This window comes from Pristis pectinata, chromosome 20 (genome assembly GCF_009764475.1).
Source record: "Pristis pectinata isolate sPriPec2 chromosome 20, sPriPec2.1.pri, whole genome shotgun sequence".
Taxonomy (NCBI): domain Eukaryota; kingdom Metazoa; phylum Chordata; class Chondrichthyes; order Rhinopristiformes; family Pristidae; genus Pristis; species Pristis pectinata.
Genome location: NC_067424.1, coordinates 32,264,240 through 32,286,876, shown reverse-complemented (window position 1 = coordinate 32,286,876; position 22,637 = coordinate 32,264,240). Strand labels below are relative to the sequence as shown.

General features: G+C 41.5%; 1 protein-coding gene across 1 annotated transcript in view; it reads left to right on the top strand.

The window, feature by feature from the left end:
- nras (NRAS proto-oncogene, GTPase) overlaps positions 1 to 11,547 on the top strand; it is a 41,161-nt gene extending 29,614 nt beyond the window's left edge. The window contains exons 5-6 of the mRNA XM_052034483.1: positions 2,798 to 2,921; positions 6,257 to 11,547. Coding sequence (XP_051890443.1) covers positions 2,798 to 2,917 — 120 coding nt within the window. The 3' untranslated portion in view covers positions 2,918 to 2,921; positions 6,257 to 11,547. The remainder of the gene's footprint in view (positions 1 to 2,797; positions 2,922 to 6,256) is intronic.
- The last annotated feature ends 11,090 nt before the right edge of the window (positions 11,548 to 22,637 follow it).

The following is a 22,637-nucleotide window of genomic DNA, read 5'->3' as shown; positions in this document are numbered from 1 at the left end:
TGTGACTCTATCTTGGCAGAAGCCTGTGGTTTTAGGAGAAAGGAGGTGGAACCTTTTAGTTGAGGTCCAGATATCAGAAATTCTATCTCCCTTTCAAACATACTTTTTCTCAAGATCTCAAAACTGTAATTCTTTACCTACACTCACTCTGGTACTTTCTCTTACTCATTTCTAAAACTCATGTTGAAAACAGTCTAAATACTAAACCGCATTTTCTAATTACTGATAGCAATTTTCATTTCAATACATTAAAGTTTCTCAATCATTTAGGTTCTGTACCAAATAGTTCCCGTAACCGGTTTATTACTGAACAAACCTGCTGGTGCAGCCTTGATTTATTCTTTGCACTGGATAAGTTTGAACATGCCTGGAATGTCACTTTATTAGATTTGTATAAACAGTGCAAACTGATACTTGTCTGGCTGTTTGTGAACTCCAGCATCCCAGTAAGATACTGTTTGCTTTTCCCTCCTTCAATATTCTTCCTCCTTCCTGTTAGGTGCTGACCTCTTAAGTACTGGTAATGTGTTTACTGGACTTGTAATTCAGAGAGCTGCCTTATGAATCTAAAGATGCATCATCAAGTGCCATGATGACAGATGGGAAATATAAATTTAGTTGACTGTATAATCTGGAATTTCAAAAAAGAAACTCCCCTCAACAATGGTGACCCTGAAACATACAGTTTGTCATGAAGACCTAGTTTGTTTTCTAATGTTCTTTTAAGGAGAGATATCTACTGCACTTAACCAATTTAGCCTACATGTGCCTCTGGACCCACATAATTTGTTTGGCTTTTAACTGTCCTCTGAACTGCCCTATCAAACCACTTAGTTCATGGGCAACTAAGGGTGGGCTATAATCTAGTGACACCCAGATCTGCTGAATAGAGAGAATATGTTTTGGGAGTTTTTAATGTTAATGGACTAACTGTGTTACAGTTCTTAGCCCACAATAATTCAAATTTGTCTATTCTGCGAGCAAGATCACTGGGTAGTGATGGGAGATGACCTTTTATTCCCCAAAATATAACTTTCTTCCTTGCCTTCAAACCTAGACATATTATGGGGAACTGAAACTCCCAGCCTAGATTGTCTAATCGAGTACAGAATTTAGTTCTTGACCTTATGCTCTGTATAGCAAATTGAATACTATAATGCCCATTGTTTATTGAGGGCACATTTGATCCTACCACGATTACTTCCTATAAACACTGAAAATATATCTTCTCTTACTGCAGTCAATCATCCAGTCCTCTGAGCTGTCCATGTAACTACATTTGGTAAATCAGTCCAGGTAGAATGGATTCTGAGGGGGATTCTGGTGGTTGTAGTCTTCTTCAGTAGTCCCTAGGCAACTCCATTTCTGTAAGTTCAGAGGTGGCTAACGTGGCCAGTGTGGGATTCAGAAGCTCTGCCACGGGTGGGGTGGGTGTGTAGTTTTGCTGTTGATGTGTTCCTACCACCATTTATTGGTATTGGTTTGTTATTGTCACCTGTACCGAGGTACAGTGAAAAGCTTGTCTTACAAACCGATCGTACAGGTCAATTCATTACACAGTGCAGATACATAGAGTTAGTAGATACTGTGCGCTCCCAGTGAGTGGATTCAAGACATCTTGCCAATTGCTGCTCCTCCATTTTGAGCATTCATAGGCCAGGGATTCCCATAAGTCAGTTGAATGTTATACTTTTTCAAGGAGGTTTTGAGAACATCCTGGGGTCATTTCCTTGGTAACCTGGTAATGTCTTGCCATGATGGAGCACAGAATAATGTCTGTTTTGGGAGGCTGGTATCTGGCATGCAAATTAGATGGCCTGCCCATTAAACCAAAATGAGTGTAATTTCTTGGATGTTGGCCTGGGAAAGATGTTTAATGTTGGTTCACTTATCTTGCCAGTGGATTTCAATGCTTTTGCAGAGACATTATTAGTGGTATTTCTGCAGTGCTGTGAGGTGCCTGCTGTAGATAGCCAATGTCTTGGGATTGTACAGAAGGCTATAGATTAGCGCTGGCCAATGTAAATAGAGTTTTGTGCCTGGTTTGTAGTCTTGATCTTCAAACATTCCTTTTCTTGGATGGCTATGAGAGGAAAGAATATTGATCAACTTCTTTTGTGTTTAAGATCTTAATGAAGTGCTATATACTCAATAAACCCAACATCAGCTGGATAATTAATTTTGTACCATTGTAAGATGTAATGTACTCACTGAACATGTGTTTGGCTGAAGTCATGCGTTTAACATGCTACTTGTCTTAATTTTATAGTTGATTATAATGTGAATGGTACATGTTGTTTGGCTAACTTTAAAGGCTGTCTGGTTCAGTTGATGGGGATTTTTACAGTCAGAGGCATTAGAGAAGGCTAAACTAAAGTTCTTTAACAAAGTCCTTGGTGGAATAAGATTTGACAATTTACTGGAGTTTGAGATATCCATAAGAACTTGTCTATGTAGAAGGTATAAACACCAATATTGAAGTTGTAAAGCGATAAGACATAAGTATATTTTAATATGTTTTAAAATGTAATTATCTAGCAGTATGATCTGACAGAACTATGGCCTAAGATATAATAGTCAGGCACTCTGACTAAAAGAGCCATTGTAGCCAAAATATTAATATTTATATGTATTTGACGTTGTTAGGAATCTATAAATACATTCTACTGACTACAGCTATATTTGTATACTTTGTTGCTTTCTTAAAAATAATGTTAATAAAAGACTATTATTGATGACTAAATTTATGAATGTATCTCCATCAAGAACCTTATAGAATATTGTCATTGAATTAAAGGGAGTTGAAGATGCATTTTACACACTGGTACGAGAGATTCGGCAGTACAGAATGATAAAACTCAACAGTCAAGATGACAGAAACCAAGGTTGCTTGGGGTTAAAATGCATCATTATGTAATTAGGTAGGTAATATGTGTTTTCTTTTAACTTGTCAGTTTTGTTCAGCCAGGTCAATAGAAAATAATCCAGGCTGAGATCCGTTGCTATATCTGTAACCAAGAGGCAGTTTTTTTTATCGGCTAAAGGTCAACTGTCTTTTAGCAAAATAAATTGCAATATTAGACCGCTACCCATAGAGGTTGTTGCAGATTAAAGTCAGTTACTTGTTTGAAGCATAAACTTCAGGAACAGCTTGAATTCTTTGAACACCATAATTTAAACACAAGTAAACTTTTACTTTTGTGTACATTTCTAACATTGGCTGAATATTTTTGTGATGTGTAAAAGCAGAAGATACCAGAACTATTCAGCAGGTTGATCTGCATCTGTAGCAAGATGTTGATGTCTTAACCTCTGATGTTTCATTGTAACTGGAACATGTTCAAGAAAAGCAACTCCAGTAAGAATGAAGAAACAAAAAAGAGGAAGGGAAAGAAAAGAACAGGGTATTGTAGAAATTCAGAGTCGTGAGCCTCCTCATTAGCCTTTATCAACATATCCTTCTTCATTCCTCATTTTAGCTGGTTTCATCTTAAATGCATCTATACTGTTTGCCTCAACAAATTTGTTCGCAAATTCCACATTCTAACCATTCTCAGACAGAAAGTTTCTCTTGAATTTTCTATTGGATTTATTAACAGGGATGTTATATTTATGGATCCAAGTTCAGGTCACTTCAAAAGTGGAAATGTATCTTTTCTATGTTGGGTCTTTTTGTAACCTTCAAGATCTCTATCAGGTCATCCCTCACTCATTTTCTAGAGAGCAGAGCTCCAGCTTTTTCATTCTTTCCTGACTGGTATACCACTTCAAATCTATTATTATCTACATAAATCTTTTGTATTTTCTCCAATACTTCTATATCCTTTTAACTGAGGGAGTTCACAGTACTCTGTGTACTGTTTCACACAAATTGGTAAAATAGCTTTTTATAATCCTTGCATTTGTTATCTCAAAGCCTTCACCCTGTTTACATACTTACTTAAGTAATTTTCGGACCCTTTTCTCCCTGCCTAAATGCATCACACCTGTGTTGAAGTTTATGTCCTATTCTTTTAGTTTATTAACATCTTTCTTTATTTTGTAGCCTCTCTGTTAGCATTATACCCCCATATGTTGCCATCTGCAGATTTTTAAGTTGCACTTCCAACTTCTAGTCCAGAAATATTTGAACACCATTTCCCACTTTATTTTGATGATTTAAGAAAATGTATACAACCCCCATTCTCTCTTGTTTTGTAGCTTACTATCCATTCTAATGTTTGTCACCTTTGTTCTCATGTTCCGACCTTGTGTGTCTACTGAGCAATTTTTAAGGATTTTTGAAAATTCTCTCATCTTTTTTATTATTTCAATATTATATCCCATGACTGACTATTCTCACTTTTTTGGTGTTTTTCTGTTGCATCTTTATTGGCTGGCACAGAGGCACAGCTAATAGAGCTGCTGTCTTACAGCACCAGCAACCCGGGTTCAATCCTGCTGTCCGGTGCTTTCTGTGTGGCACTTGCATATTCTCTCTCCACATCCCAAAAACCTGCTGATTGGTAAGTTAATTGCCCACTGTAAATTGCCCCTAGTATGTAGATGAGCAGTTAATAGGAATGTGGAGAAAGTAAAGTGGGAATGGTGTGCAATTGGCATAAATGGGTGCTTGATATTTGATGTGGACTTGGTGCTTGTTTCCATGTTGTATGACCATGACTTTGAGTAAAATTTATGAAGGATTATGTTATCTTCCTAGAGAAACAAAGGACTGCAGATGCCGCAATATCTAGACGAAAAACACTGTGATGCTGGAGGAACTCAGCAGGCCAGGCAGCATCCGTGGAGAGAAATGCAGGCGGTCAAAGTTTCGAGTCAGGACCCTTCTTCAGGACTGAAGATAGGAAAAGGAGAAGCCCAATATAGGAAAGAAGGGAGGCGGGGTGGGTACAAGGTGGTGATAGGTAGATCCAAGTAAGAGATAGTGATAGGCAGGTGCAGGGGAGGAGGGGAGAGCAGATCCACTGGGGGATGGGTCAAAGGTAAGGAGGAGAAATGGGTAGAAAAAAAGTGAGCGAGGCTAGGAATGGGAAGAAAAGAAGAGGCATGGTTGGCGGGGGGGGGGGGGGGGGGTGGTGGTGGTGGGGGGAGTTGTGAATGGATTACTTAAAGTTGGAGAATTCAATGTTAATGCCATTAGGCCTCAAGGTTCCAAAATGGGAAATGAGGTGCTGTTCCTCCAGTTTGCACTTGGACTTCTCCTGGCAGTGGAGGAGGCTGGGGACTGACATATCTGTGATGGAGTGGGAGGGGGAGTTGAAGTGACTGGCAATGGGGAGATGCAGATTGCGGTTACAGATGGAGTGCAGGTGTTCTGTGACCGATTCGCATTCATTTCACGTGTTCTGTGACTGCTTACCTGCATCTACTTATCACCACCTTATGCCCACCCCGCCTCCCCTCTTTTGTCCACCTATCACTGCTTTGTTTTTCCCTCTTGTATATTGAGCTTCCCCTTTTCCTATCTTCAGTCCTGAAGAAGGGTCCTAACCTGAAATGTTGACCACCTGCTTTTCTCCACGGATGCTGCCTGGCCTGCTGAGTTCTTCCAGCATCATAGTGTTTCTCATCTCTGTTATCTTCCTGTCAACAGCATTAAACTAGTTTTATTGTTTACTGGATTTGTTCTCTCATTCCCTTTAATCTAGAAAGGGATTAAAGGGAATCTAGAAATCAAATTTGCTTCAATATGTATTCACAGTTAATGCTTTTTAGTCCACTGAAGCTGTAATGTCTGGTATAAAGTACACCAGATGGATTGTAATAAAAAGGTGAATTGAAGTTTATTTATTCTGCCTGGCTCATGCATTTTGAAAGTGAGCAGAGGCTTATTTGAGGTTTTATTAAGTTTTCACTGACTGCACTTGTTTTGTGCATGTTTATTTTCTTCATTCCTTTTCTATAAGTGGATTGGGGTGATTTTGGTCACTGCTAAAGAATAGTACTGGCACTACTTGGAAAAGGAAATCAATCTCAGATTGCTGACCTCTGATCCACAGCATCTTCTGGTGACAGTGTTCTGTGGACTTGCCATCAGTTGGTGAGAAAATGATGAGACTTAATTTTTTTTTAAGGGAATTAACATTTTTGTTAAGGTGCGAAATGTCCACTGGACATGCAGACTGCCCGAATCATATCCAAATAAGAATGTATTTCAGTGTGTCTCATGATAGTAAGAGTAGGACGATGTCAGGCTGCAAATAGCTCACAGAATGTGTGAACGGTTCTAACAATTCTTTTGTTTCCCCTGTAGGTTATTGGATGCCTTCTACGTGATCTGTAAAATATACAAACCTGAGCAAAAATGAAAAAAAAGACCAAAATTCTTTGGTGTGAAATTGCTGACCCCACCTGACCCTTTTTTTATATATATATATAAAAAAAAACCTGTTGTGATGTACAATAGGTTTACTAGGTACAGGTGCACTATTTGCTCAATCTCTTTCTGTGCATTACACTAAACGTACCGGATTTAATTTTTTATAGTACACTAACAAAGTCATGTTGCAGGTTTGTTATCAGACTGTGGTACATACTAGTCTGATCGCAAACTGATTTTTTTTTAATATAAAGTGCCTGTTTACTGTAACAAATATTTTAGCTGTTTTGAACCCTTGTACTTACTAGGACTGCCTACTTTTGTCAAACAGATTTCAGATGTATAAACAAATTTTCTTTCATTCTGTTTGTTTGACTTGGAAATTTAGAATATCATCAATATGTTGAGATCTGCATTGACAATTTATTAGGATAGTTCATGTGGGCATGAACACCAAGTATTAAAAGGGACACTCAGGCTAATTATTTCAGCTGTGATACCAGCAAATGCAATCCTGTTAAATTGTAGCCACAATTACCTACTATAGCAGATCAATGGATGTGACCATTTTAAACCGTGCAAGAAAGTCACAAAGTGGTTGTACCACACTTGGTATGAAGGGTGTATTCTTTATATTTATTGCCTCCCTTGCTAAATTACTGTAGCCCAGAAGAAGAATAGGTTGGGTGTCCACAACCCTTATTTAGGAATTGGATACAGTGTTTCTGCAGAATTTGCTTTCTTGTTAACTTCTTTGCTGTGTCTGTGCTTAATCATAGAATGCCTTGCCTGTTGGGCAAATAACAGTATACTGGCATCCATTTAAAATTGAAAGCTGAGCAGTGCCCCAATCAATACAACATGGTTCTTAAGTTATTTTGCTTTGAAAGTTTAAAAAAAAATTGGATTATTTTCCTTTTGGAATACTTTTATGACTGCGGTAATCTTGACCTGTCCTCGATTCAAATCAGTTTTGTTGCAAAGGATCAAACATTTTTAGTTTTAACACTTTCACTGCAAGGTACAAGGCTGAAGTTGTTTATGGGCATTAATAGGCAAGGAAGGGAGGGACATATTGGCTTCATTTTCTCTCTTGTCTTTTTGTATTGGGGAATGTTCATCAATTCTTTCAGCACAGTTGTTTCTTACCAAGAAAAGCAGCATTATCCACATAGAGACTGTTCTGGGGATGTGGTTTAATGACAATTGTATGGTGACTGGAAACCTAAAACAAATTTGTTAGAAACACTAGCCAGTCACTATGTGTTTGTAGAAGCAGTAAGGTAACTTTTTTTTAGAGTAATTCAATCCTTGGGTTTCTCTCTTTTTGTGTGTGGGGGGAGGGGGGAATCCTTAAAACTGTTTCTAAAACTAATAACCTATGAACATGTTTTAGATCTAAGCTTTTCCTAAATTCTGCTTTGTGGCCATAAAAGTAAGACTTAAAATACTTATTCGTTGGGAACACTGTTTAATTGAAAACCATCTTTAGTACTTGGGAGCATTTTTCAGAAATTTCAATGTAATTTGGGTAGATGGTATAATCGAATGTCACATTACTAATTCAAAAACTGAATAATTCTGTAATAGTTCCATGAATGAGTGATGTTTGATTCAGGAAGAGATTGTTAACAAACTGAAATGATGTGCAATACCAAATAGAAGAGATGCACACTTTCTGATATCCTGTGGCATACTGTTCTGCCATACTCAGCTGTGCACAAGCATTGCAGGTTTTTCACAGTTTCCACCTTAATAACATTTTCCTTTTAGGTCAAATTTAATGTTCATGACATGGTGATCTTTAGTTTATAGTAGGTATTGCTTTGTTTTGTAGGCTGGTGTCTATTGCCTGCAAATGTTGGCTTACCATGGCCTCTAGGTCAACAAAGCCTATAGCGTTTATTGTTCAGCTTTGACAAGCTCCAGAAATTGGAGAGCTTGTGGCCTGTAGAGGCACCTGTACCTGGTAGGAATGGAACAGAAGTAGGCCATTCAACTTCTCAAATTTGTTCTGCTATTCAGTTATTTTAGGATAAATAATGGCAAATTAAACTTGTCTTTCAAGGTGACATTCTAATAACCACTGTGTTAGCCTTTCATCTGAAAAAGACTTAATCAGATTTTGCATTGAACATGATTGCCTGATCACATTTTGAGCTCAGACAATCTTTTTTTAATTATAATACCCTGAGTCTTAATATAGGCTTAAAAAGATAATGTTTGATTTACTAGCAGTCCTAGCTGTTTTTTGTGTACTTTCTAGTTTTAGGTTGATTTATTTTCCATCCATTTACACTTCAGAAGTGACACCTCATCCAGATACATGTAGATGGTATTTATTTGATCTCCAGTCTCCTCCTTTGCCACAAGCTACACCCTGTTCCAGAATATTCAGTAACTTAGTGGATTGTTACACACATTTATCACTGTGGTCTTTGTTGAACAGACTGGGGCAGATGGTTTTCATGTATTTATTCTGTGTAATCATACGGGTGATAAGTTGAAAATACCAGTTTCATGTTAAAGTTTGGAACTGGAATCATTGACCACTAGATTTGTAGCTGATGTCAAAATCATTGTATTATTGATTGACTGACGCAATTGTATACCCATTATGGGAAAGAACATAAACAGGAGTAGACAGTTCACCTTGCCAATCAAATGGTTATTCTGAGAGCTAATTCCATAGATCCACCAATGCCCCAGAGCCCTCATTAACTTGTTTTTCAAAAATGTGGCTAATTTTTATTAAGCTCATTGGATAAGAAGTTGAAGGCTAGTTTTTCTTCTCTATTATTACTCCCAACTGATGTCACTGGTAGACTAATTTGACTTATTAGCAGAATCAAAGCACCAAAATATTGAAAGGACCTGTATGATCTGCTCAGAACCTCCCACACAAATACAAAATTTCTAAAATAAAAGCAGAAAATGCTGGAAACACTCAGGAGGTCAGGCAGCATCTGTAGAAAGAGAACCAGACTTGATATTTCAGGTTAAAGGTCCTTTATCAGAATAAACCAGTACAAATGTTCTATGTTCTATAAAATGCTGCATGTGATGTAGCCCTTTGCCTGGAAGCTAGTGAATCAGACATTAGTTTTTTAAACTGCATAGGTTTACTTGAAAATTATTATGAAATTTTCTGTTTGTAACCTTAGTGGTATTGTATGCGGTTGTGATTGTATTTAATGTTGACATGTGTTTCCAATTTTGTTCAGTGGTCCAAGTTGATCTCTTGAGCCGGATGACCTGTTCTGATGTAATTAAACTATTAGCGTACATATAGTGGCAAGGGTTTTGTTTAGCATGTACCAAAACATATGCTGTTATTTCGGACAGATTGATTTCAATTGTGTTAAGATTCTGAGAGACAGCATTTTTTGTTTCAGTTTGCAGGAGCTGAGACTGAACACCCTTTGCAGATGCAACAGATGTTGTCTGCCAATAACATTGTCACATCTCCTCAAATCTCTTTGTGTATTCTGAAGTTCATATAACAAATTTTCTATATTTAAAAATGTTAAATTTAATCAAAGTATAATTGAAAAGTTGTAAGTTTTTCCTTACTTTATATTCCCTATTATATTGTATAGGGAATCATTGTACAGTCTGCAGAGAGAGACACTATTCTCTCAATTTTTTTTGTAATCGTCTCCATCTTGGGCTTGAGTTAAATATACCTTGGTAAAATAGAGATGCTTGCATTGGACAAAGTTGCTATTACTTTAATATTTTCATCCATTCACTTATGGTGTGGAATTGTCCATCATTCTAAAAACTCTTCCAAAAAAGATGCTGTCTCTCTCTGGCTTGTGCATAATAGAAGAGCACTTTTCTCAGTTCTTCTGAGCATGTCCCAAGAACTCAGTTTGTATTGGTATTTTCTTGGTTGAGGGCATATATTTCTGTGATGCACTGCTCCACGTGAGCATGTTCAGTACATTTTAAGAGATATTGGTAAATATTGATGTAACTATGAAAACAGACTGTAACATAGTGTTTCTCTTGTTTTTACAGTAAGTCTTTGCTTATTTGGAAACACTCAAAGTGCACATTATAGCTTTAAATCATACTTTGAATTATAACTCTCCAAGGTGGCTATACTGTGAGGAATTGTGCAGTGTATATTGCAATTCTGGAGGCATATACTCTTTGAATCTAACAACATGTTTTCAAATCTATTCAGACTGAACCTTAAACATATTTAAGTGTAACTCTTACTGCAAGTTTGCATTTCTGTTTCTACAGTAGTTAGACCAAACACTCAAAATTGGCACTAACAAATTGATGCAGTGCTATATTCATAGATCATTGAGTACAATTTGGGTATTATTTGCAAGTTAATAAAGCTCATTCCTGTTGTTAAACCATTAAACTAACCTTGCACTGATTAGCTTTCCTCCTCTCTCTCCAACAACCTGTGTGACAACATGGTGGATATTCAATCACTTGGGCTGAATGGAACTCTTCAAAATTAGAGAGAGAATAAATCATCAGTTTTTTTAATGACCCAGTAAATTGTCAAAGACTTTGAATATCAGCGTCCAGTGAATAGACACCATTAAAATCGGGATTACAGAAACTGAGCACGTTACTGATCCAGGTTTTATTCTTATTAATTTTGCTTAATTCTCCTTGTACTTTTGTAATGAAAATTCTGAATAGATAAGGATTTTTTAATAGTGTTTCTGAGATTCTTCACCATTTTCCTCTGCTTCTGCTCCATCCCCGTAAAAATACATCCAGTAATTACAAATAAAAAAAAATGTTTCTGATCTTGTTTTCTTTTTTATTTTGTGCACTCAGGGTTTTTAGATATGACAATATTCTGAGTGATGAAAGGAAATAATTGAGTGTACCCTTTAACAATGTAAATACTATATCCTTTCATTTTTTAATAACTCCAATGTGTGTCTTGTAACCCAAGTGCTGGTTTGCAAATATGTGAAAATGGCTGGCTGAAAGTATATTTTTTGCATGTTACAACTGCTTTTTTTCTTCCCAGTGTTGACCTTTTTTGTAAATAAGATTCTTTTAAAACTGGGAAATTTTCTGTACATGAAAGGAATTTCTGAGCTCTGGGACAAAAGGAAAAAACAAAGCACTGGTGACCCTTGACTTCTCCACGGTCATATGTTTCTCCTGAATGCAGGAACATTCGCCATGAGCCATTTTGTGTATTCAATGCAGTGAGAAAATAAAACAACTTTTTTTCTGTAGATGATTGTTGTCTGTACTTGTATGTCAATTGTAACTTCAATATACTTGGTAAACTCCTGACCACTTACTTTTATAAGCTTCTAATTTGTTTTTCATTCTTTCTTTCATTCTTTCTGTTCAACACTGGTTATATGGCAACCTAAGCACTGCAACTTTACCAGAGTGAAGATTTGAATTTGATCAGCGAGGTACAGAGGTGTGTCTAATACTTATTGGCAACACAGTGGTATAGGTAGTAGAGTTGCTGCCTCACAACATCAGCAACTCAGGTTCAGTCCTGACCTCCAGTGCTGTCCGTGCAGAGTTTGCAAGTTCTCCCCGTGACTGCATAAGTTTCCTTGGGTGTTCCAGTTTCCTCCCATATCCCAAAGATATGAGGATTGGTAGATTAATTAGCTGCTGTAAATTGCCCCTAGTGTGTAGAAGAGTTGTAAAATCTGGGGGAATTGATGGGAATGTGTGGAGAATAAAGTGGGCTATGGTAGGATTAGGGTAAGTGATTGTTCGATGGCTGGCATGTACTCACTTGGCCAAAGGGCGTTTTTCTGTGCTGTATGACTACAACTCCACTTGTTATTCTTCGAAGTATTAGACACTGAGTACATTGTCCATTGCTAAGCGCACACTTGTTCCTTAAAGCTTGCTGTAGACTAAAAGTAAAACAGTTTAAAAACTACTTATCAAGTGAAATCCAACTAATTGAATTTATAAAACAAGGTTTGATAGGGATGGCAGGACAGGTGCTGTGTTGTAACAACAACATATGGGAATTAATGAGCAGTGAGATCCCCAGCAACCATACCTAAAGGAAGTGTTTTCACCCTGAAGTTAAACTCAAAAGTTGTTTTTCTCAGTGCATTGGGGAAGGGAGAGCCACCAATTACATTAGGTGGCCAACCTGGAAGTGGACAGTAGTCAGAGATAAAGATGTGACTGTGGGTCAGGGAAATATAGAGACCCAGGCAGTTTAACTGTAGCATCATTGTATGGAAGGCATTTACGTGTAGAGAATAAAATTGGTAAATTGAATAAAAGGAGATATGGTAGTGGAATGGGGCAGTACTGTCATGGTGGTAGATGCAGCTCTCTGTAGCTGTGACCCGGAGTCCCAAAGGCTTTTGTTACCTGTTCATTATCAAGATTAAGGACAACGTAGCTGGAAAGGGGAAGGTCCAGTTTTGGTCCATGTGTGAACCAACAACATAGGCACAACTAGAAATGCAATTTTGCTGAGAGAATTTGAGGAGTTAAAGACAGAATCTCAAGGGTAATCATCTCAGATTCTTTACCCAAGTCATTTGCAGTTTAACATGGGTTTAAGTAAAAGAGTTCTAAATGCATGGTTCATAGTATGGAAGGGTTCAATTCTTGTGACCTTAGCATCAATACTGTTGAGAAAGTGAGTTTTCTGTTGGGGTAGGGTGCATTAAACCCAGCTGGGATCCATATCATGAGAGATCAGAAAGTGACTTCACAGGGCTTTAAACTATTAAAGGTGGAATGGAGGAACAGGGTACAGGTGAGGAGGAAGTCAAATGATAGAGCAAAGTTGCGATTCAGGTAATTATGAGAAAAGTGAGACAAAAAGGAACAGAGTTTAACTGGTGTATTATGTAGACACAAAAAATTCTGCAGATGCTGGAATCTGGAGCAATACATAAAAAGTGCTGGAAGAACTCAACAGGTCAGGCAGCATCCATGGAGGGAAATAAATAGTCGACATTTCAGGCCTTGACCCTTCATCAACACTGGAAAGGAAGAGGGCAGAAGCCAGAATAAGAAGGTGTGGGGAGGGGGGAGGAGCGCACGCAAGCAGGTGATAGGTGAGTCCAGGTGAGGGGGAAGGTAGGTGGGTGGGGGAAGGGGGAGAAGATGTAAAGCTGAGAGGTGATAGGTAGAAGAGGCAAAGGGCTGAAGAAAGAGGAATCCAGTAGGACAGAGCAGTGGACCATGGAATAAAGGATGGGGGAGGGGAGGAGAGCAGAGGAGATGGGCAGGTCATCAAGGCAGGGGAAGGGAAAACAAAGGGTGGGGGGGGGGAGAAAAAGAAGGTATGGAGTTACCGGAAGTTAGAGAAATTATGTATTCATAATGATAAAATAGAAGAACAAATTATTTGGAGGTAAGTGGCTTTGAAGCAATAGCTATTATAAAGATCTGGCTGCATGGTACCAATACTGATCATTTCAGGATACGTTTTGAAAGGATAGATAAAATGAAAAACAATGGAGTGAGGGGATATGAGCTTTATCCCGGTCATAAGGGATAGCATGAAGCACGGCAGAAGAGTGACCTTGGCCCAAAAGAGTGGAAAGTAAAATCGTGATGATTGAGATTAGAGTTAAGGGACAAAATAATATTAGATTGCACAGGTTACAAGCCCCTTAACAGCAGCAACACTATTAGCAAATGAATTAAGATGTAATGTTTGTGGCAAAAGTCATACAGTATTCATTGATGTTAAATTTCTTGACCTTTCTGAAAATGAGCATAGGTAGTTTAAAGAATGCATGGTAGGTAGTTGTCTGGAGCAGGGAATCCAGCAAGCAGGGAACAGTTTACCTTGAGCAAAACACACAAAATGCTGGAGGAACTCAGCAGGTCGGGCAACATTTATGGAGGAAAATGAATAGTTGACGTTTCGGGTCGAGACCCTTCATCAGGACTGGAGAGGAAGAGGGCAGAAGCCAGAATAGAAGGGGAGAGGGAGGAAGGGAATGATGCGAGAAGCTGGGAGGTGATCTGTGGAAGAGGAAAGGGGCTGAAGAAGAAGGAATCTTGATAGGAGAGGACAGTAGACCGTGGAATAAAGGGAAGGTGCAGAATAGATGTGCAGGCCATGAGGGCGGGGGAGGGGAAAGAGAAGGGATGTGGGGAAAACAAAGGGGGGGGGGAATACAGGGGGGTGGTTACCAGACGTTGGAGAAATTGATGTTGATGCCATCAGGTTGGAGACTACCAAGATGGAATATGGTACTGGTATTTGTTTATTATTGCCACATATACCAAGATACAGTGAAAAGCTTTTGTTTATATGCCATCCAGACAGATCATTCCATACAAAAGTACATTGAGGTAGTAAAAGGAAAACAGAATACAGTGCTACAGTTACAGTGAAAGTGCAGTGCAGGTAAACAAAGTGCAAGGACCACAATGAAGTTGATTGTTAGATCAAGAGTTCATCTGTAGCATATGAGAGGTCTGTTCAAGGTTGATAACAGCGGAATAGAAGCTGTCCTCGAGCCTAGTAGAGCATGCTCTCAAGCCTTTGTATCTTCTGCCTGACGGGAGAGGGGAGACGAGAGAATAGAGATGGTTATGAGGACAAACACTTTCTTGAAGCTACAAAAGCAAATCAAAGTCCTGAAGGTTATGTTTTCTGCCTGGTGCATGGGTTAAGGACCTATACTAGGAACTTGGAGTTGGGGGGTAGAAGGGAAGATCTATTTCTCATCATCCAAGTTGGAACCAATGACATAGGATTTACTGAAGGAATATGAGCAGCTAAGATATGGGATGAGATGAGGCTTTAATCGCCCTTTTAAGAAATTTCTCCTCGTCTCAGTCCTGTATCACCTTATTCCGAAACAGTAACAAAGGGACAATGCAGAAAACAAAAGTATGCCTTGAATTAGAATCAGAGCAGGGATAAGTGGTATAAAGACAAAACTGAAGGTTCAAAATGCATGTATTTGTAGGAAGGTGAGTAGCACAAATGGAAATAAATGTGTACGATCTAACAACCATCACAGAGGTGTGGTTGCCAAGTGACCAAGGTTGGGATTAAATATTGCAGGTTACTCTTTAAAGAATTAGGCAAAGTGGAAAAGTTAGACCTGGCTATAAAAACTGGGATAAACACAGGAGATGGAAAGGATCATAGCTCAGAAAATTAAAAATAAAATCAGTTTGAATGGAGCTAAAAAATAGCAAGGGGCAGAAAGCATTGGCGGGAGATGTATACAAGTCCCCAAACATCAATGGTAATGTAGGGCATAGTATAAATTAGGAAACTAAAATCAAATGTAAAAAGGGGAATAATCATGGACACCTTTAATCTACATTGTGGTACAGAAGTGCAGCAAGTTATTGCTGCTTCCTCACAGTTCCAAGTAGCTAGGTTCAATCTTGACTTAAGATGCTATCCTTGCAAAGTTTGCATATGCATTCTGTCACTCCATAAAGTCACCCAGCATGGAACAAGACCCTTCAGCCCACTGAGTCCGCACTAAGCATCAAGCACCCATTTTACATCAATGCTATTCTGATCCTGATTCATTCTCCCCACATTCCTTCCAGATTCCACTACTTGCCCACACACTAAGGGCAATTTACAGTGGCCAATTAACCCACCAACATGTGCCATTGATGTGTGGGAGGAAATTTCAGAGCAGGGATAAACAAGTCATTTTTGATATTGGAGGCTAAGGCCACTGGAATCCTGCAAGGGTTACTTTTGGGCTCTGGCTATTAACAATTTATATCAATGATTAAGAAGAGGGAATTAATTGTAATATATCCAGAACTGCAGATGATAGAAAGCTAGATGCTAGATCCTTCCTTTATCAGGCATTTGGAGAGTATTCTATCGTACTTCCAAATTGGGGCTTGCAGAGGGCTTGGTGGATTCACTTGCTGAGGCACTCTCTGCAGGATGCCCAGCCTTTGACCTGCTCTTGTGGCCTGAGCACATGTGGTTGGTTCAGTTAAGTTTGTAGTTGCTGGTAACCCTTGGCATCTATTATGAGCAAGTAGAAAATGGAGGTGCCATTGAATATGAAGGGGAGCTAGGTTAGATCTTCACATTACAGATGGCTGTGCCTAGCACAGATGATAATTGTCAGTTTGCACTTCCCTGAATCTGCACAGATTCTGCAGATGCCAAAATCTGGAGCAAAACACACACAAAGTGCTGGAGGAACTCAGCAGGTCAGGCAGCATCTATGGAGGGAAATAAACAGTCGACATTTCGGGTCAAGACGCTTCATCAGGACTGGAAAGGACGAGGGCAGAAGCCAGAATAAGAAGGTAGGGGGAGGAGCACAGGCTGGCAGGTGATAGGTGAGTCCAGGTGAGAGGGGCAAGGTAGGAGGGTGAAAAGAAGCTGGGAGGTGATAGGGAGAAGAGGCAAAGGGCTGAAGAAGAAGGAATCCAGTAGGAGAGGACAGTAGAACATGGAATAAAGAGAAGGAGATGGGGAATAGATGGGCAGGTCATGAGGGTAGGGGAAGGGGAAAGAGAAGGGGTGAGGGGGCCATAGGAATGAGGAAAAACAGGAGGGGAGGGGAAAAGAGGATAGGGAGAAAGAGGGGAGGGGTTACCAGAAGTTAGAGAAATCGATATTGAGGCTGTCAATTTGGAGTGGAATTGAAGTGGCTGGGCACCAGGAGATCCTGGCTGCCTCACCTGGACGGACTGTCTGGGGCCCTGAAAGGTGGTGAGGGAGGAGGTGTAGGGGCAGGTGTAGCACTTAGTGAGGTTGCAGGGATAAGTGCCGGGAGGTTCATCCGTGGGGGCGGACGAGTGGACATCATTCTCCACAACTTCCGCCACCTCCAACGGGATCCCACCACCAGGCGCACCTTTCCCTCCTGCCTTCCACGGTTCCATTGTCTACTCGTCCCTCCCCATTGATGATCCACCTGGCACTTGTCCCTGCAACCGTGCAAAGTGCTACACCTGTCCCTACACCTCCTCCCTCACCACCATTCAGGGCCCCAGACCCTTCCAGGTGAGGCACTGACCCTTCCAGGTGAGGCACTGCTTCACCTGTGAATCCCAGGGTGCCATTTATTGCATCTGGTGCGACCTCTACATTGGTGAGACCCAACGTGGATTGGGTGACCGCTTCGTCGAGCACCTTCACTCCATCCGCGGCAACAGCCAGGGTCTCCCAGTAGCCAGGCACTTCAATTACACGTCCCACTCCCATACTGACACATCTATCCATGGCCTCCTCTACTGCCATGTTGAGGCCAGACGCAGGTTGGAGAAGCAACACCTCATATTCTGCCTCGGTAGTCTCCAACCTGACATCCTCAACATTGATTTCTCGAACTTCCAGTTACCCCTCCCCTCTCCCCTCCCCCCCCCCCCCCACCCTACCCCCTTTGGTCTTCCCTTATTCCTGTGGCCTCCTCACCCCTTCTTTTTCCCCTCCCCCAGCCTTCATTACCTGCCCACCTATTCCCCACCTCCTTCCCTTTGTTCCATGGTCTTCTGCCCTCTCCTACCGGATTCCTCCTCCTACAGTCCTTTGCCTCTTCCACCTATCACCTCCCAGCTTCTCACATCACTCCCTTTCATCCCCCCTCCCCCACCTTCCTACCTTCCACCCTCACCTGGACTTACCTGTCACCTGCCAGCCTGTGCTCCTCCCCTTCCCCCTGCCCCCTACCTTTCTATTCTGGCCTCTGCCCTCTTCCTTCCCAGTCCCGATGAAGGGTCTCAACCCAAAACATCGACTGTTTATTTCCCTCCATAGATGCTGCCTGACCTGCTGAGTTCCTCCTGCACTGTGTGTCATCTCCTGCAATTAAATGCTTTTCTGTCATAGCAAATAGACCAGTAACTTTAAGGTAGCATAACTGCTGTATAATATAACAATGTACATTATATGAGGAAAATTGTTTAGAATGCCTCCAGTTTATTCATCCAGAAAAACCAAATAGTTCACTTGTTACAGCACTATCCTGCAGGCGCGATAGTGTAGCGGTTAGCATAACACAATTACAGCGCCAGCGACCTGGGTTCAATTCCGGCCGCTGTCTGTAAGGAGTTTGTATGTTCTCCCTGTGTCTGTGTGGGTTTCCTCCGGGTGCTCCGGTTTCCTTCCACATTCCAAAGGCGTATGGGTTAGGAAGTTGCGGGCATGCTATGTTGACGCTGGAAGCGTGGTGACACTTGCGGGCTGCCCCCAGAACACTCTACACAAAAAGATGTATTTCACTGTGTGTTTTGAAGTACATGTGACTAATAAAGATACCTTCACTGTTCTTTCCATTCTGTGTTGAACTTCCTGACATCATTTCCAAATTTGCCTTCTCTCAGTACACTCATTCTGTCTTGTCCTGTTCTCTTCAGTTAGATGCAGTACTACCTTTCACTTTCCACCATCTATATTAACTATTCTCCAAGTCTGCCTTCTCTTGAGGCATGAACTTCTCCAATCTTTCCACCTACTTTAGTACTTTGACCTGGTGCCTTCCCAAGGCAGTTAATGACCCAACCCTGAAGAATACATTATGGTCAAGGCTGCAGAATGTGGTGTCAGGGAGAGGCCATTGGTGCAGGGTGATGAGAAAGTGAACAATGCCCTTCTACTGCCACTGCAGAAGGCAGAAACTTTAGCGGCATTTCCTTTTTTGATGGGAATATCTTGGGCCAGTAGGGGGAGCTACCGTCCTGAATGATGTCCCAAGTGCGAGGAATAAAGTGGAGCAGTGGTGTTCCTTCATGTGCCACAGGTTGATGCCACGTACCTTTGGGGGTATGGTGGGTCAGTATCCCCTTAATTTATAAACGTCTTAAGTTATAGTGACTGATGCTGTGATGTTCATATTTAGAACTTACAGCTCCTGGTCCTAGCTACAGTGCAGTGATTTTCAGGTTGACATCACTCTCTCAGACAGCAGCTTCCAAGTCCCTGACTTCCGCATCTGTGAAGGGCAAGGCAGTAGATCCCTCACCTTCAACCTCCATGTCACACACCATCTTTACTTGAAAATAGAACAGCCTAGAATGTTGTATGTGCATTACTTCTTTTCATGATTTACTTCAGGAGGGAATAGTGATTGTGAGGACAAATCATCTCACTCTGGCGATACCAGTAACATTGAGCTTGTTCTAATGATGTGATTTCTACACCAGATATGCATTGCATTGCCATTCCTGTCTAGTGCTCCAATCAACATTGTTCTGAGGTAACAAACAGTCTGCTGGAGGAACTCAGTGGGTTGAACAGCATCTGTGGGGGGCAAAGGAATTGTCAATGTTTTGGGTCGAGACCCTGCATCAGAAACCTGAGAGTGGAGAGGGGAGATGGCCAGTATGAAGAGGAGAGTGGGAGTGGTGTGACAGGAACCCGAGGTGATTGGTGGACTGAGGAGGGGTGAAGGATGATGGGCAGGTCAGGCTGGATAAGGGTGGAGTTGGAAGACAGAGGCAGGTAGGTGATGGATGGAGGCAGAGGACTGTAGAAACCACGGAGGGGGAGCAGTGAGAGAGGGTCTCATGGAACTCCCATTGGAGAGGGGAGGAAAACTTCTTCAAAGTCAGCATACCTTGAAGAGGCTTTGCAATGGAATAATAAAATGGAGACACAGGAGATTGCAGATGCTGGAATCTGGAGCAACAAACAATCCTGCTGGAGGAACTCAGTGGGTCGAGCAGCATCTGTGGAGGGAAAGACCTCAGAACGTGGTCATTGTCTACTCTCAGAACATCCATGCTTTAATAGTGCTGCTTCCCGAGCAGATACCAGCCTGGGTCCCCTCATTTTGGCCCCAACCCCTTGATCATCATCCACCCCAACGCCTGGCTCCAATATGATCCCCGACAGAAAATGCTGCAAGGATTCAACAGGTCAGGCAGCATCCATGAAGGATTGGCTTCTTCTCTGCCTGAAGGCATTTCATTTTCCTTTGTCCCTCCTCCTCAGTCCCCAAAGCCAGAGTGATCAGCTATGTTTGGGAACTTCTACCTCTAGCAGTCCATAGGAAAGCATGGGCACGTGACAACACCAGTGAAGCTTGCTGCTGCCAACAGATGCTTCTTCTGGTTGTGCTGGTGATTTTTGACTGTCTCTGGCTCCCAGTCTGACCCTCAAGTGTGAGCCCTAACCAATGGAATCACCGACTGATCAAAGCCCAACTCGACTCTTGGCTACTGAACCAAACTCCATCCAACAGCACCAGAGATCAGGATTGAACATGGGTCTCTGGAGGAATAGCATTGCTCAGTGAGCCAGCAGAGGCCTGATGGGCCAAAATGTCCTCTTTCAATGTCATAAGGAAAATATGATAAGCAGACATTATAAGATCCAAATGGCAATTAGATATACTTCTTGAGAAATATGATTAGAGGGTATGACAGGAAAGCAGGTAAAGGGGGTAATGTGGAAACAACATTGGAGCAAGTAACTGCAGCTGCTGGAAATTCAAAAGAAAAAACAATGAACACTGGCAGCGATCGGCAGGCCAAGCAACAACAGTCCACATTTCAGGTCCAGCACCAGAACTGGAAAAGTGAGAAGACAAAGAGACTGCAGATGCTGAAATCTGGAGCAACACACTAACTGCTGGAGGAACTCAGCTGGTCGAGCAGCATCTGTGGAGGCTTAGTTGACAGCTTGGGTCGAGACCCTGCATCGGGACTCTGGAAGTGAGAAGACAACATGCTTTTAAGTTGCAGAGGGTGAGAGGGGTGGAGGGAGGAGGGAAAGTCTGTGATAGAGTGCTGACCAAAGCTGTTAAGGTAACAATTACTTTAGTTGGAACAAAATGGAAAAAAAATCAAAGCATAACAAAGTGAAACAAATATGCAGCTACACCTGTGGAAAAAAAGGCTTGTTCATACAATTAGCTTTCCTGTGCTTCAATTTGTTGTGGCCTGACGTGGCAACGTTCCAGAGGCCATCAGGAAGCCTAATTGATAGCTGATACCCCAACTGCCCATCACTCTGCTCCTCACAAACTATCTTTATGAAATCGCAGTACCTTGAATGGCAAAACACACGTTGTTCAGGTGGTTGCAGTACTCTCTCCCTCTAATCTGTTCTGACTGGTTACATCATGGTCTGGTACAGCAATTCGAATGCGCAGAAACATAAGGTGTTGCAGAGTAGTGGACTCTGCCCAAGACATCACGCGCACATCCCTCCTCACCGTCAGTAGTATCTACAGGAGGCGCTGCCTCAAGAAGGCAACGTCCATCATCAAAGATCCCCGCCATCCGGCCCATGCCATCTTCTCCCAGCTCCCATCAGGCAGGAGGTACCGAAGCCTGAAGACCCCACAACACCAGGTTCAAGAACAGCTGCTTCCCTTCAACCATTCATTTCTTGAACCAACCTGCACAACGCCAATCACTACAGTTTAGCAACACTATAACCACTTTGCACTACAATAAACGTTTTTTTGTTCTAATTGTGTTCTTTCTTGTATAATTTTTGTATAATTTATGTTTTTCTTGTGAATGTTGCGTATCTGGTGCCATGTGACCGCTGCAAGTAAGTTTTTCATTGCACCTGCGCATACCTGTACTTGTGCACATGACAATAAACTCGACTCTGACTTTAATGAGACACAAGAGACTGTAGATGCTGGAACCTGGAGCAAAAAGCAAACCGCTGGAGGAGCTCAGTGAGTCTGGCAGCATCTGGGGGGTGTGGGGGAAGAGTTTGCGTTGGGCCTCACCCTCGCAGTAGAGAAGGACAGACAAGTCATTGTGGGAGTGGCAAGGGAAGTTCAAATGGCATTGAAATGACCCTTTGCAAAATCGAAGGACAACACCTCATGTTACGTCCGGGCAGTATACAACCCACTGGTATGAACATTGAACTTTGCACTTGAGGTAAACCTTACCCCCTGTGTTCCCCTTCCTCTCTCCCTCTGATCCATCTCCAGTCATCCCATTTTCATTCCCCTTCCCTCTTCCCCTTCCCCTCCTGCCCCTCATCACCCATTTTCACAAGATCACAAGACAAGGGAGCAGAAGCAGGCCATTTGGCCCATCGAGTCTGCTCCAAAGGAAAGGGAAATAGAAATGAGAAATGGGGAATGGGGGGAAGAAGAAGAAAAAAAAACTATTCTGATTCCCAATTTCCGGCCTTATCCCCATATCCCTTGATATCCTGACTATTTAGATATCTATCTATCTCCTCCTTGAACGCCCCCACTGATCTGGCCTCCACTGCTGTACGTGGCAAGGAGTTCCACAAGTTTACCACCCTCTGGCTAAAGAAATTTTTCCTGTCTCTTTTTTGAAACTGTACCCTCTAATTCTAAGATTGTGCCCTCTGGTCCCCCTTTTCATCCCCCTCCCCCTCCTAGTTCCACCCACCCACTACCCACACTCTCTTCCCTCTGTA